Source organism: Phocoena sinus, chromosome 1, assembly GCF_008692025.1.
Source record: "Phocoena sinus isolate mPhoSin1 chromosome 1, mPhoSin1.pri, whole genome shotgun sequence".
Lineage (NCBI taxonomy): Eukaryota > Metazoa > Chordata > Mammalia > Artiodactyla > Phocoenidae > Phocoena > Phocoena sinus.
In genome coordinates this window covers 109,041,668-109,057,731 of record NC_045763.1, presented here as the reverse complement: position 1 = coordinate 109,057,731, position 16,064 = coordinate 109,041,668, and the positions used below count along the sequence as shown (strand labels likewise).

Here is a 16,064-nt window from a genome sequence, read left to right as displayed (position 1 = left end):
TCGAAGGACTCTGGCCTCGGATAAATTTTACGGGCAGCCGAAGCCTTCCTTCCTTTGGGCCCAAGGGAAGCCGCCCCACAGCCCCTCCGCCCCACAGCCCCTCCGCCCCCTCCTCCCGGCCCTGCAGCGATGCACAACAACTATTTTCCCCGCCAGGAGCACACTGTGTCCACGCGCTGCTGCGACCTCACTGATTGGTCGGGCTCCTGGTAAACAAGGAACAGGCAGCCAATGGGAGGGCTGTGCACGAGGGCAGCACGAGCCTCCAGGCCAGCGCTCGCGTGGCCCTGCCTGCCGGGCTACTATATAGAGCAGTTTCCGGCTCTTAGTTGTAACTCTCCTTTAGTCTCTTCAGGCTGTGTACTTTTAGCCTTTCCGCGGAGATCCGGGGCTCTCTTCCAGCTGTTGGAGGAAAGAAAGAGAAGAAAGGGTTTATTTTTCTCTTGAAATCCCTTGGCCTAAGCCGCAGCTTACAATTTCTGTGGACATCTTATCGAAAATTTAGTAGAGGATTGAAGAGTGAAATAATTTTAACTTATTGCTAAGGGTCCTTTGATTTGGGGTTCTGTTTTTCCTCCCTCGTTTTTAACTCTTAAGCCAACCCAGCCCAATTATGGTGGTGATGTTCAAGAAGATGAAGTCTTTCGAGGTGGTCTTTAACGACCCCGAAAAGGTGTACGGCAGTGGGGAGAAGGTGGCTGGCCGGGTGATAGTGGAGGTGTGTGAAGTCACTGCAGTCAAAGCTGTCAGGATCCTGGCTTGCGGAATGGCCAAGGTCCTGTGGATGCAGGGATCCCAACAGTGCAAACAGACATTGAACTACCTGCGCTACGAAGACACGCTTCTCCCGGACGACCAGCCAACAGGTGAGTGGCCCAGCTGTTTGCTGGAAGGTGAAAGCTGATTCGAGAAGAGAATTGATACGAATAAATGGAGCCTACAGTGTAGATTCTAAGTTGCTCAGGTTGTGTGGTTTGCATTTTGTGTGGCTTCCTTATCTTTTTTAGTTTTAACTTGCAAACTCCTCCCACCCCCCACCCAAAAAAGGGTGATGTGTGCAATTTCTTATGGTGCTGTGTTCTGTAGGTGATCCTGAGGGATGTTGCCTTAGCTATTGAAAGATTTTCTGTGTGCATAACTTGTTTATTCTCTTTGCTTTCTGTTTGAGATGATAGTAGCTTAAGTGTCCTGGTTGAGCCTTTGAGCACTGCAGGGCTTTGCAACTTTTTGGCCCAATGAAATGCATCAGAATCTCTCGTTTAAGAACATAAGGGATGAAAATGGGGGTTCTACAATACTCTTGTATGCTGCCCAAGAATTCCATATCGCACAGATGCATTTTAAGTGTAACAAGAAACCTAATGGCTACTCACTTTTCTCTCCCTTCAGGTGAGAATGAGATGGTGATCATGAGACCTGGAAACAAATATGAATACAAGTTTGGCTTTGAGCTTCCTCAGGGGTATGTATCAGCTAAATGCATCTGTGGACTTATCTTCCCCTCCTTTGATCACTTACTCTTCTTGGAGAGCATTTTTAAATTAATTGTTTCTTTTTTCTTGATAAAGGCCTCTGGGAACATCTTTCAAAGGAAAATATGGGTGTGTAGACTACTGGGTGAAGGCTTTTCTTGATCGCCCCAGCCACCCAACTCAGGAGACAAAGAAAAACTTTGAAGTGATGGATCTAGTGGATGTCAATACCCCTGATTTACTGGTGAGGTTCATTTTAAGATTCTATTTTTCTGGGTTTCAGGGATAATAAGTCAAGTGTCTAGGGCATTAGAGTGAAGCCCCTCAGGGAATCAAGTCCTAAGTCATCAGGGTGGGAGGGAAAGCTGCCTATTCTAAATTAGCAGTGGCAAGGAAAGAGAAGCAGAGAAAGGATCTCTAGGAATCCTGAAAACACGTTTTTCTTCTCCATTCTACATAGGCACCTGTGTCTGCTAAAAAGGAGAAGAAAGTTTCCTGCATGTTTATTCCTGATGGGCGGGTGTCCGTCTCTGCCCAAATAGACAGAAAAGGCTTCTGTGAAGGTAAGGATCTAGTGCTTAAAATGGGAGACTATTAAAACAGGAACTGTGGGTTTGGGGGTGAGGGCAGGAGACAGGGACAGATGAAAAGTCATCAACTGTACTAAGCATCGGTTTTCATCTTTCTCATTGCTAGGTGATGAGATTAACATCCATGCTGACTTTGAGAATACGAGTTCCCGCATCGTGGTCCCCAAAGCTGCCATTGTTGCCCGCCACACTTACCTTGCCAATGGCCAAACCAAGATGCTGACGCAGAAGTTGTCATCGGTCAGAGGCAATCATATTATCTCAGGAACTTGCGCATCATGGCGTGGCAAGAGCCTTCGGGTGCAGAAGATCAGGCCTTCTATCTTGGGCTGCAACATCCTTCGAGTTGAATACTCCTTACTGGTGAGTGGGTGGGGCTGGAGAGAGAAATTGTTCATCTGTCAGAACAATAGTGGTGTTTTCTCCAGATCTCCAGTCTAACAAACCACCGTCTCCTTTGCTAGATCTATGTTAGCGTCCCCGGCTCCAAGAAAGTCATTCTTGACCTGCCCCTGGTAATTGGCAGCAGGTCAGGCCTCAGTAGCCGGACATCCAGCATGGCCAGCCGAACCAGTTCTGAGATGAGTTGGGTAGATCTAAACATCCCCGATACCCCAGAAGGTGAGCTAGACCTAATGTCTGGTCTTTCTCTCCAGCCTGCTTGGGTTTGTAAAATTGGTGATGGTCAAGCATTCCTTGGCCAGGCTTCTTATCCCCATACTTTCTCTCTCTAGCTCCTCCTTGCTATATGGATATCATTCCTGAAGATCACCGATTGGAGAGCCCCACTGCTCCTCTGCTAGATGACACAGATGGTTCTCAAGACAGCCCTATTTTTATGTATGCTCCTGAGTTCAAGTTCATGCCACCACCTACTTACACTGAGGTGAGAATTGTCATTTTACCACTACATTTGCCCTAAGCCTACTATAGGAAGTTGACTTGGAGGGATTGCTAAACTGGGTTGTTCTTTTAGTTCTCACCCAAACTAAAATGTTTTCTTTCTTCCTCCCAGGTGGATCCCTGCATCCTCAACAACAATGTGCAGTGAGCATGTGGAAGAAAAGAAGCAGCTGTACCTACTTGTTTCTTTTCATCTCTCTTCCCGGACTCGTACTTTTTTAGAGACTCAGCAGTCTCTACAGTGGGGTACTGGTCCACCCCAGCCTCTGACTCTCCAGTGTAGGAGGTGATCAGCATGCAATCTCCTGGGCTTTAATGGGTGCACACTCGTCCTCAGCCAGTGAGATGTGATACGGGGTATTTTGCTGGATGGGTTTAAAAACATACTAGAAAAATTCAGGCCAATCCCATTTTCTTAAATCTCTTTGAAAATTGAGGCATTTTCAGTAGTTTTGAATAAGGGGTAGAAATGGCCTCCTGGCATGGTCTTCCCAGTGTTTTATGGAGGGGATTATAGATTGGTATAACAATAGACCTTGAACCTCTGCCGTGTAGAGGAGAGCCAATTTAGCAAACCAGGAAAATGAAAAGGAAAAAAATCACGGCCAAAACTTTGGGAAAAGGATGTTCTTAAAATTGTTGTTCCCCTTTGTTTGTACACTTATAGAAAAAAAAAAATCCCTCCAGAGCTGATTTGGTTTGGACTTTGGAGTGAGCTTCCCACGTGGATTAAAGGGAAGAAGCTCAAAGATGGTCTTTGTTCAGAAAGTACTTTAAATCAGGTATAAAGCGGTAGTAACTGTACCCCACCAAAGGTCTTAAAAGCCATTTTTAGAGCCTATTGCACTGTGTTCTCCTGTTGGCAAACATTTTCACGTGGGAGAATGTGTTTTTCTTTTCATGTGACTCCTTGGAATTGATTCTGAGGTGATGTTCTTAGCACTTTAGTTTGTGTCAAATTTGGGATTTTTTTTCCTTTCTCAAGTGTAAGCTAAAACTGGTCTACTATGTCTCTAGGGGTAAGCACAATGACAAAAAAAAAAAAAGTTACTGCTTTTGAGACTTTGTCCCAGTGTACAGAATTCTGCAATTCTGACACTCTAACTATATGAGAAGGGTTGCTGCTATCAGCCTTGCCCACTGTGACTTCTCCAAACCCAAGGAGGAACTCTAAATCAAAATGCCCCAACACTGTGATCAGAGCATACAGATGTTGCCATGAGAAACTAGAGGGCAGGTCTTCACAAAAGCTGTGCGGGCTCCCTTCCTGCCCAGTGTTAGGAGACAGGGATGTTGACAGCCCCTCTCTCACTGCAGCCTCTAGCACTTGCTCAGTCTCCCTCAGCCTTAGCACTTTGTTCACTGTCATGTGTCAGAGCACTGAGCTCTATCTTCCCTTTCCTGAGAAAGTATGTGGGCTGAAGGTGGTTTCATTCTTTTGTTGTTTTTTAATTGTGTATCTTTTTGTATGACAAAAACTATATTTTGTACTTAACCAGATATATTTTTTCACCCCAGGTGGGGGTATTCTTTGTAAAAAATAAATAAAATAAAGTTTTTTTTAATGGCAAAAAAGTTTGTTTTCTTGTCTCTGAGATGGTGTTGAAGACGTTATTAGAAAGAAAATGTGCCCAAAGGAGCTTTCCCCCTACTTCACAATTCACATTGTTGGAAACCTTGTAGAGAAACCATTTCCTATTGACCGTAATGAATATAGTCAGAATGCGGGTTGGTGGGGTGAAGAGGAATTTGAGCTACATTGTCTTTTGTCGAATTCACTAAAGAACTGTAGTGGGATCTTCTGGTGGTCCAAGCTAGTTTTCTACATCTATAGTTAATCATTACTAAATTCCTTCAACTTTGGAGTGCATGAAGCTTTGATTTTTGTTTTGTTTAATGAGCTCTTGAAATACAGGGAAATGAAGTTTGTGAGGGGATTTGGAAGGAAAAGGTTATGGGTCTTTTTCATAATTTGGTTTCATCATAGTTTCTTCCCAGTATAAGCCTGGTTTATATGCAGGAAGACGTAATGCAGGACATAAGGATTTAGAGTTACGACCATCGAGTCATTTGAATGCAGCTACCGTTTTTTTATCTCTGCAGCTCCCATTACAGTTCATATCCAAGTACATGATCATAACGTAGTAAATGTTTGCTGAATATTCAAACCAACCCTCATTCCTTATGATATGCTTCAGCAGTTTCTGTTACTTCCTTGTAGAGTAATAACAGACTGATGGCGCAATTCCACCTCTAATTGAAATGATTTTTATTCAGAAAGGAGTGACTAGTGATGAGAAACGCTGAGATGGCAAAGGTTAGCGTACGTTCTGATTTCTGGTTCATTTAAATCTGCAGACAAATCTAGTCCTAGCCCTTATTTGGGGGTTGGCTTTTCTATGGACCTCCACATAGTAATTCCAGACCTCAGGCTCCTGGAATTTCATAAAATCAATGTAAATTGAACAGAAAGTAGGATTGAAAAGATTCTTTTCCACTTCAATCTTTGTCTGCATCTATCTTTCATTCTCAGCAGCTCTTTTGCTCTCTACTGGCCGTTGTCGTTTTTTTTTTTTACCAAGGTGTCAGCCTCTAGCTCTGCTGCCATGGTGACTGTGACCTTTACTCTCACCTCTGCCTCCTTTTCTTACCTGTGCAAGAATTTAGTGCCTCCGCCCTTTTTCAACTCTGTGACCGGAAAACTAAGTCAAAGTTGATGGAAAAGTTTTTCTGGAGCTTGTTTTGCAGGGACTGGAGGGATAGAGCAAGGACAAGAGCAGGCCAGAGGGCAGGACAAAGAGATGGAGAGACCATGGAGCACAAAAGCCTGGTTGTTTGTGTATACAGCCTGGCTACTGGTACGTGATATGAGAAGGGGATGGAGAGGGTAGATAACTTACACCCAAGGTCTGATAGAGATTTGATCCTTGAAGGGCCAGAACATATGCACCTCCTCCTGATACCCTAATACCTCAAATCCAGCATTGGCCAACAGAACTTTCTATAATGATGGAAACGTTCTATATTTGCCCTAATACGGTAGCCACTATCCACATATGACTAGTGAGCTCTGAAATGTGGCTACTCTTCCTGATGAACTGAATTTTTATTTCTGTTTATTTTAAATTTAGTTAGCTCCCTGTGACTAGTGACTGTCATACTGAACAGCACAGCAAAATCTGAGGGAGGAAGGAAGCAGCTATAGCTGTTCATCCAGAGGAAACGCATCCCTCCCTTAGAGCACAAAAGTCTCCACTGGACTTCCTTTTGCCTTCGATATACAACTTCTACCCCACCCCAGGACATCTACACATAGGCTTGCTTAAGTACTCTTCCTTAGGTCCCAGCCCAGCTGTTTCTCCATTTAAGTGGGTGGATACCTTGGGTCTTCCTTTCCTTTGCTCTTCTCGTATGCCTTTTAATTTTTAAAGAGCTATAACCTACATGTACAGCCATTTGAGGAGATCCAGTTCTTAGTATCATTTATTCATTAGGCCCAATCTGGTATAGGAAGATCTGAGAGAAGACAGAAAGAAAACTAAAGAGAGAAAAGAGCTAGAGAAAGTAAAATTAACAAGGAAAGAACAGATACTTCCACAACCAGGATCCTTGGCTACCTTGATAACTCTGAACAGACTGGAAAAACAAGGATATAACTTGGGTTGAGGCATCGGGAGGGAAAAGTATGGAGAGAAGATCTGACCAAACACCTGGTCAACAAAAAACAATCACCTAAGAGCTGAAGGTTATGAAGTGGGGTAAAAGAGTTACTTCTGCCCAGTTCTTTCAGTAGTATACAGACCCCTTCTTAGTATTTTTTCCTCGGACTATCTCTAGGTGATGGAATGCATAAGATGGATAAGGAGAATGTTTTACTGACCCTCTGATGGCCTCTGTCCCAAGCCTCCTGACCTCAATAGTTCTGGAGTGGAAAGAAAGAAACTTTTGCCCCATTCTCTGTTCTGACTCTACGTTCACTTCCATTTCCAAAGCTGAAAAACTCCCTCTCAGAGATGACTGCAGAATCAGGGCTGCAGGTCCTGGCCCAATAGGTGAGTCTATAGCCTAGAAGAAGTTCAGGGATCAGCCTCCCTATACTATTAAGGAGAAATAGTATAGTGTGGTAATTAAGCACAATACCAACTGGAGCCAAACTATCTAAATTCAAATCCTACTTCCACCACTTAACTAGCTGTATGACCTTGCAACTTGTTTAACCTTCTCTGTGCCACAGTTTATCTGTAAAATGGGAAAGAGTAATAGTAACAACCTTAGAAGTGAGGATTTTAAAAATATATGTGGGGAAGGGAGGCGCCATGGCAGCGGCGGGAGCACATGTGGCGGCTTCGGGGCCCGCGTGGCGGCTGGCGGGGCTGCGGGAAGAAGACGCTCCCCGCCCGCGCCCCAACCTGTGAAAAGGGGTCATGCACCCTCCTCCCGTCACCGTGCCTTCATTTCCAGCCGCCCCGCGCGGTTTATCCCCACCTTCTCAGTGATGATGGAGGCTGGATTTTCATCACTTTCAGTTATTTCCAGAATGCAGCCACTTTTCCCAGTTCTGGGGGAGAACACTGAACCCCACTTCTGGATGTTCCCAGCCACAGACTGTGATCCACATCCAGTGAGGAAACTCCACTCTTTGTGCAACCACTAAGTGGCTACTGACTGGCTTCTGACCAACAGAATACAGCAAGTCATGGGAGGCACTGGAAAGAATGTTGCTGACTGAACCAGAGTATCCATGATGCTTTAGAGATCAGTGACCTTTGAAGACGTGTTTGTAGAACTCACCCACAAAGAGTGGGACCTGCTGGACACTTTGCAGAGAAATATGTAAATAGATGTGATGCTGGAGGACATCCATTGTCTCATCTTCTGGCAAAAATCGTGACCATTAAAAGCAAGAAATAATATCCAGGCAAGTTATTTTCCTGGTGGTCCAATGTAGCTGTAAGAAAATAGTAAAGTTCTTTAAGTGTGAACCCTGGTCATCCACATGTGAAACCTGGGAATGAGGAAAAATGAAAGACATTCTCACACAAAAGCTGAAGGAGTTCAGTACTATAATACCTACCCTTCAAGAAATGCTAAAGGGAGTACTGGAGGATGCCAGTAACTTGAGGCCATATGAAAATATAAATTTCTCTGATAAAGTGTTCCAGGACTGACGCCCTCCTCAACCCCAGCACCTAAAACATATATTTGATTGAACTAACCTGGTGACGAACCTGCTTCCCAACTAGGATGTGACATCTGATTTCTCACTGTCTTCAGCTCCTGTGTTCATGGCTTGCCTCAGCATATTAGAGGCACTTATGTGGTTCCTCAGTGAGTTGTGTGCCTTCCAAGGCCAACCACTTGTTGACAAAAACGTAACTTCTTTACTTCTTTTGTGAATACGTGGCCTCACAAAGGCTGAAATATTTAGTGAAAATGTACTAAGGACATAATTTCTTTTTCACTCCCTGACCTACTCTCAGTCACTGAGGCATGTGGTAAAACAACAGGGAATCAGAGTCATGGTCATGACTTGGCTGGGTCAAGTTCTAGGCCATGTGGGAAGACTCCTCTCTCCTCTGAGAAGAGACTTCTGCTTCAACCAACAGGGAGCAGCTGCTCTTATGGTCTGAACTGAAACCCCATAAATTCATATGTTGAAGTCCAGACCCTAGTACTTCAGAATATGACTGTATTTGGAAATAGGGCCTTAAGAGAGGTGATGAAGGTAAAATGAGGTCATATGGCTGGGCCCTAACCCAATGTGCTGGTGCCCCTATAAGAAGAGAAGATTAGGACACAGACAAGCACACTCAGCTCATAGAGGAAAGTCCACGTGAGGACACAGCAAGAATGTGGCCAGGGGCTTCCCTGGTGGTGCAGTGGTTAAGAATCTGTCTGCCAATGCAGGGGACGTGGGTTCAAACCCTGGTCTGGGAACATCCCACATGCCGCGGAGCAACTAAGCCCATGCGCCACAACGACTGCACCTGCGCTCTAGAGCCCGTGAGCCTCAACTACCAAAGCCCATGCACCTAGAGCCCTTCCTCTGCAATAAGAGAAGCCACTGCAATGAGAAGCCTGCGTGCAGCAACGAAGACCCGACACAGCCTAAAATAAAATAAATTTTTTTAATTAAATGAAAAAAGAAAAGAATGCGGCCATCTGCAAGCAAGGGAGGGAGGCCTCAGAAGAAACTAAACCTGTGGACACCTTGATCTTGGACTCAAAGCCTCCAGAACTGTGAGAAAATTAATTAAGCCTCCCAGTCTGTGGCATTTTGTTCTGGCAACCCTAGCAAACTAATACAGCTTTATTTCTCCTTAAAAAAAATGTGTATATATATATATATATATATATATATATATAATGAAGAGTTAAAACAATGGCGAAGTTATTGTGCTTGTTATCTAAAATAAAAGAGGAGGCATATTCACCACCACTGCCTTGATTAGCTCACTCCCAGGCATGTCCTCAAATTTGTTCCTCCTCTCTGACCTATCATAGGTAACACCACTCTCTCTTTGCTCCTCTTGATTCCCTTCCTGTGTTGGGGGAGCAAAACAGTCTGAGAAGAGGTCACTGTACAGAGGCTGACTCAACCTGCAGTTAATTTTGTGGTGGGAGAGGTGGCCCACTATTGGGACTCCTACCCCCAGGCCAGGACACGCCCTCTGCACACCCCCATGGTATAGCTCTGGGACCACTAGAGTTTTCTCTCTCATACTCCCAGCGTGCTTTACAGGCCTCTGGAGTAACTCTATCACCTTCTGGGAATTAATTAATTGAGCTTTCTTAACTTTTCAGTATACAACTCCAGAGGCAAGCTTCCCACCATTTGGAGTGATGAACTGAGAAACAGAGAGTGCTATTTGTGACACTACAAAGAACTCCCAGACTCCTTATTTGAAGGTATTGCATCTCATTTGATTTATTTCCCTGAGGTGGGCTAGACTGAGTAGCACAAAAGCCAGTGGAGGCCCCACTGATGAGGCCCAATTTAGCCTATTTAGGCTATTCCTGTCTTGTCCTGACCTTTCCCTTGGTGTGACCCTGCTGTGCTTTCTATGGAGCCTGTTATGAAAAGGTTGGACAGACTGAAGACTGGGATTTTTCTGACTACCAACTGATTGGTCATCTCCAGGCCATGGAGTGATGGAAGAAGGAAGAGGAAAGGCAGAACATGGGGACAGAATCGTGACACCCATGGGCCTTGAGTCCTGGAATGTAAGCAAGGTCCATTCTCATTCCCTTTTGGGTGATGGAGCTGCTGACCACCTCTCCAAGTCAATCAGATGGTCGGTAAACAGGTTCTTGGAAATGTCTGGCTGGGTACCCAGCTAAGATATTTTTAACCTCATGGACAGATGGACAGGGGAAGGATTTCAGTTGCTGGGAGGGGAGGCGGGGTTCAGGAGCGTGAGAACTGTGCTTCCCTTATATGGTTCTGTGGCTAAAGACCCCTCCCTCTCCAGTTTACCTGTCTAAATTCTGACTTCCTCCTTCATCTATCCAGGCTCACAGCTTCCTTCCTTCATCTCCTGTTCTCCCATTTCTCTCTATGCGTGGGCTTTCATGCTTGTCTCATCTTCCAACTCTGAGGAATCTTTGGTTTCTGTTCCAGACCCCAAGATGTTTTTAGCTCCATATCCCTGAAGATCAGGGAAAAGGTGGTTGGGCAGGGACCAATGGCTCCTTCTCTCCCGCTGGAGAAAGGTGTCACCTGCCATTGGTACCCAAAGGGCTTCTCTTCAGTTCTACCTCCCCAAGCTGTCCTGCAGGAGAGCTCCATTCTCCCCTGTAACCTCATGAAGCTCACTGCCCCCAGCTCTTGGGAACAGAATTTGAGACCTTGGAAGTCCAGATTTGGGCCACATACACCTTTGGGAAGTGGAAGAAATGTTGATAGAGGTCAGAGGCAGCAAACCGAGGGCCCATAGGTAGAATCAGCTTGCAGCTTCTTTCTAAATATTTGAATTGGTTGTAAACATTAAAAAACCAGATCTCACTAAAATCTATTGTTCTGGCTTCCCTTAAAAAGCAACCACATTTGGTAACACTGAGCCCACATTCCTTCATGGCATCAACCTGCTAGAGCTAAAAGGGTCAGGCAGACTTATATCTGCCAGTTCTCACCACTCCCTATTGCATTACACTCACCTGCTTCACTCCTTTATACCCTTGGCTCTTGTCTGGTGTTAAGGTTTTTGCCTTAGGTTGTCACCTCTGCTCTAAGTAGAGCTTCTTCTCAAATATTTCCTCTGAAGGACCCCTAAGATTAGGGAAACTGAATTTTCCCCCGGGCTTCTGGAACAGTCAAAAGTAGCCTGTCACAAGCCAGAAATGTCTTTGAAGTACCCGTTTTATGTTTAAAAAGTGCAAATTTTGATTCACACTGCATAATATATTTGTGTAATTTTAGTATAAGAATAATTTATCTTCCCCCAGCAAATCTTAAAAGCAAAATTGACATTCTGGAAGGTGTGTAGTCTGTGGCTCCAAACATTCCTCACCACATCACCCATTGATAACCTAATTTAAGTAGCATAATGCTAAAGACATGAGACAAAGAGAGACATGGAAAGAAAGACGTGGTTAGAGAGTCAGAAAAGGAAAGGAATCTGAAAGACAATAAGAGAGTCTGAGTGGCAAGCTCTCTTTCTGGCTCTCAGCCACCCCTCCTGACCTGGCCCAGTCCAGCTCCTGAGAAGTTTATAAACATCCCTGATAGCTCTGGACAGGTGTTCGAATGGTGGCTCAGGATGGAAAGCAAGTCTCAAAACAGGAGCCAAGTAAGGGAGAGGTGAGGGGCCAAGAGCATCCAAGTATGGTCAGACAAGAAAGCCTGTCCAAGGGCCAAGAGAGAGGCTTGGAGACAGGAAGCAGAGGGCTGAGAAAAGGACCGGTCAGCATTTGGCCTTCCTTTCACTGACCCCATCTTTGTTTCACATCCTCTTACCATCTCTGCCCACGAAAAATGAGGTAAAAGAGTTACCTTGGGGCTTCCCTGGTGGCGCAGTGGTTGAGAGTCTGCCTGCCAATGCAGGGGACACAGGTTCAAGCCCTGGTCTGGGAAGATCCCACGTGCCACGGAGCAGCTGGGCCCGTGAGCTACAAATACTGAGCTCTGCGCGTCTGGAGCTTGTGCTCCGCAGCAAGAGAGGCCGCGACAGTGAGAGGCCCGCGCACCGCGATGAAGAGTGGCCCCCGCTTGCCACAACTAGAGAAAGCCCTCGCACAGAAACGAAGACCCAACACAGCCAAAAATAAATAAATGAATAAATAAATTTATAAAAAAAAAAAAAAAAAAAAAGAGTTACCTTGACCTCCTTAGTTGACGGAATTTCCCCTCTAGAATGGCTAGTTCTCTGGCCATAGCAGAGCATAAGGAGGATGAGTACCAGGGCTTCTTTCCCTGTCCACATGGGATTTCATCTATTCTCTCCAAGATAGGAAATATCCCAGATCTGTGTCTGTGACTCAGGTTAGTTTGTCCCCCCAATCCTTTTGGGTCAGGCAAAGACAGGTCTAACCTCCTTCCTATTCTAGCACTATTAAGGCTGCCCTGAGTGTAACAGAGAACGTAAGACGCAGGATTTGGATATTTCTCCTTGTCTATTTTATACCAAGGGAAATGGAATTAGAGAATGGAGAAGATTCAAGGAGAGGCAGGGGTCCAAGTCTTGGGAACCTCAGCCCACAGCTGAGAATTCCAGGAGGAGTAGAGGTTTGAGAATGAAGAACAGTCCCAGAGTCAGAGGTCACCGGGGCATAGCCCCTCCCTGCATTGGTCAGGACTGGGTCTGAGGAATCCCTGGATTCCTTCCCCCCAAATTTTGGGTGCCCAGGGTGATCGCACTTAGCCTCTCAGGTCCTGCAATTAGGGTTGGATCACTGTCTTTCCACGGACTCCCATTAGAATTGCAGGGGGAACCTCCCTTCCCTCTGGAGTACAAAATGGCAAATTAAGTCCTGTTGGGGATAAGGCAAGTAACTTTCTGAGGCGATACTAGGAAACTAGAACTTGTTATTTCCCACTTTCTGGTCCCAAATGACCTTGGGGACAAAGTGAGTCTCAGTAGGGGAAAGGTCAGCGGAGAAAGGGTCACCACTGGTCTGGCCAGATTAGCTAACTGAACTATTCCTGTCTAGCTCATTTCTCTTCTCTGTCCTCTGGCCAGACACGCTACGTGAGGGGAGATAGGGAGGACCTGCCCCACAGGCCCCTTCCTCAGTCAGAAATTCCTTGGTGGCCTGCTTGATTTGAGTCCTGGCTTGCTGATCGTGACCTTGAACTCTGCTGCAGGGGTGTCTCCTTCCTTGCTAGTTAATGGACTTGCTGATCCTTCTGCTACTTGGGCTGAAGCAGGTTCCTGGAAAGGACTGGCTAGTTGCCTGAGGTATGTTTTGCCTGCCCAGCTGAGAATAAGGTGGGGAAATCCAGCAGACGGAATGAATTCAGCAAAAGCTGGACACATCCTGACCTTTGTTCTCAGAACCATCTGGATTCTTGCAGGTGGATCAACGTCAGCTTGAAGGATTTCCTAGTGGACATCTAACTCAAATTCTCTTTCATACATGAGGAATTTGACGCTTGGAGACTACATGACTTTCCCAAGGGTACAAAGCTATGGAGTGGTGAAACTAGGACCATAAACCAGTGCTTTGCCCAGTTGAGATGGCAGCTTTTCCCTTTGGCTTAGTTCTTAAACTAGCCTAGGCCTACAAGCCACCCTTCCTTCCTTTCAAAGTTCAAACAGCAATAAAAATGAATTGAGGAAAATACATGTCTTTACCTCACCAACCATGGGTGTCCTGTCCACCCAATATTTGACCCTCCAATTTTCTTTGGTCTCTACTCCCAATCTTCTAAACTGCATGCTATAACCAGGTCTCTCATTCAGCCCTCCCTCAAATCACCTGAGTCCCTGAGCTTAAATTTGCAGACCCCAATCTCAAGCTTCCTGCCCGAGGTGGGAGGGGACCAGTAGGCTAGGGATGGAACATGGGGTATGGAAGGATAGGATTCTTGACTGAGAACCTACCCTGCCTGGGGCAAGAGCAGCCTAGGCTGTGGGCATGGGAGCAATCTATTCAACATAAGCAGGCACGCAGTCCAGGGCTGAGCAAGAACCACGTGGGGCCTCTCTAAATGTTTGCAAGCAGTGCTTGGACCTCTACCCTTTCAGGTGGTCCTCCGGAGGACTAGCAGCCCTGACTCTACTTACTGAGTCTTAGGCTTCTGCCTCAGCCTGCCCAATAGAACCTATGGAAAGTAGGGGAAAGGTCAATGGAAACAGTCTAGCTCATTCCTGGAACTGTTCCGGAATCTGGGGAAGCTGCTGGGTCCCCTGTCTCTGGCTTTGTTCAGCAAGGTCACCTGCCAGGAAGGGCAGGAGGCCAGATAGGAAAGAGTCCAAGACTGGTCTGGTCTCTCTGACACTTTGTCTTTGAGGAAGTACAACTGATCTCAAGAGGCCACTCTAACCTTTATCCTTCCCCTGTTTCATGGGAAAAGGATGTGTGTGTATAGAGGCGGGGGCAGGGGTGTGTTCAGTTCTCCTCTACTGTCTCTTGTCTAGAATCTTCTTTGTTCCCACTCTTTTGAGTACACATGCTGGCATTAGGTGGGATTTAGGAGGTCAACTGTGCCCCCAACATAGACACAAACATAGTTAACCAGATTAGGTCTGGTATGTGTGTATATGCAGGGGAGAAAGGTAAAAGGAGATTTTCCAGGGTCTTTTGTTTTCTGCTAATTTCTCCCTAGCTACAATCACAGGCTACAGTGTGACTATGGGAAACCCCAGTGACAGGTCCCCTGGCCCCTCCCCCTACTCCACTCACACAATACCTCAGAGAACTAGAAAAGGAAACACATCAATCATCCAAATTGCTCAATAACTCTGGAATGTTCTATTTCTATTCCTGTTTCCTTCTCTGTTCTCTTGGCTCCTACCTTAACATCTACTACCACACCCAAACCAGGCTTTTAAGGTGCTTTCCCTCAATGGAGTCACAGCCCCTATTCATTCTTTACAATTGGGTCAGAAGTATCTAACATTAGATTGCCAGTCTCTATCACTTGATGCCATAGGGATTTCAGTCTGCCTACCTGAATATGGCTGGGGAATTTCTTGAAGATTCTCCTACATCCCATCTTCATGGCTTTCAAATGTTTAGTAAGGTTGCTATGACAGCATCCCAGCTATCTGTTCCTGCCTCCTTATCCAGTCCCTATTCTGGACATGCAGCTCACCCGTGACTGTTGCATGTCAAGTGGCTGGAACCAATCAGTACATCTAGGGCTTCCTCGGAAGCCAATCAGAGCCCAGGGAAGTGACCTCACCCAAGGGAGAACTGTGTGGGTGAGAAAGCACCTCTCAGAGCTGAGTGTCCCTAAGTCACCCCCTTCCTCTCACCCTCCTTACTTCCTGTAAAGCAACACTGCCTACCCCCTCCCCCTCCGCACAAGAAGGGAGTGAGAGAAAGGCTAACTAAATTCCACAAAGGAAGAACTAAATTCCACAGAAGGGAAACTGCAACTCAGCCACACAGCAGCTTCCGGAAGTGGAGAATAGGATATTTAGGGGGCTCCTGCTTCACAGACACACCTTTCGAAGTGGGGTCTCCAGGGCCTGGAAGAGGGCGAGTGTGCTGAAGAAGAATCGGCACTTCCTCCCTACTCCCTCCCCACACCTGGCTTTCTTGACTCTCCCCACAAAAATAGTTGTAATCATTCCTTGTAAACAAGGACAAGATCAAGGTCAAGCGTGGGAAAGTGAGGGCCTGTGTCCCTGTGAACACATGTGAACACACGTGAATCATGTCGTCCCCACTGCCTGAGGACCAGAAGCCCAGAAGCCAGCTGGTCTTCAGGGCGTGGGCTGTATACAGCTCTCTCTGCGCAGCCCCGCAGATGAGCTCCTGAATGTGCCTTGGCAGAGCTAGATGGGGATTAGGTGTCCCACCATGGGGGTAGGAGGGAAGGGGCAAAGGACAGGAAGGCTGTAACCCCCAGTGTGTCACACTGGACTCTTAACAGGTGAGGAGAGAAGAATGGCTTACTAGGCATCCCCTTCATTCCTCCAGCCCTCTCCCA

General features: G+C 46.1%; 1 protein-coding gene and 1 long non-coding RNA gene across 2 annotated transcripts; one reads left to right on the top strand and one right to left on the bottom strand.

The window, feature by feature from the left end:
• The first annotated feature begins 310 nt into the window (after positions 1-310).
• TXNIP (thioredoxin interacting protein) lies at positions 311-4,540 on the top strand. Its single transcript, XM_032630610.1, has 8 exons — positions 311-866; positions 1,390-1,462; positions 1,569-1,716; positions 1,933-2,035; positions 2,169-2,425; positions 2,527-2,683; positions 2,797-2,948; positions 3,078-4,540. Exons 1-8 carry the CDS (start codon positions 614-616, stop codon positions 3,111-3,113), a joined length of 1,179 nt encoding a protein of 392 aa, XP_032486501.1. The 5' UTR covers positions 311-613; the 3' UTR covers positions 3,114-4,540.
• On the bottom strand, positions 3,920-15,886 carry LOC116753118. Its single transcript, XR_004349684.1, has 2 exons — positions 15,078-15,886; positions 3,920-7,913 (listed from the first exon to the last, which is right to left on the bottom strand). It is a non-coding gene; the product is annotated as an uncharacterized LOC116753118 (long non-coding RNA).
• Positions 15,887-16,064: the final 178 nt, after the last annotated feature.

Excerpts from the sequence above, each read along its gene's own strand:
- TXNIP (XM_032630610.1), top strand. The coding sequence starts at position 614 with ATGGTGGTGATGTTCAAGAAGATGAAGTCTTTCGAGGTGGTCTTTAAC. Across the intron at positions 2,036-2,168 it reads CAGAAAAGGCTTCTGTGAAG|GTGATGAGATTAACATCCAT; the intron begins GTAAGGATCTAG and ends TCTCATTGCTAG. Across the intron at positions 2,949-3,077 it reads CACCACCTACTTACACTGAG|GTGGATCCCTGCATCCTCAA; the intron begins GTGAGAATTGTC and ends TCTTCCTCCCAG.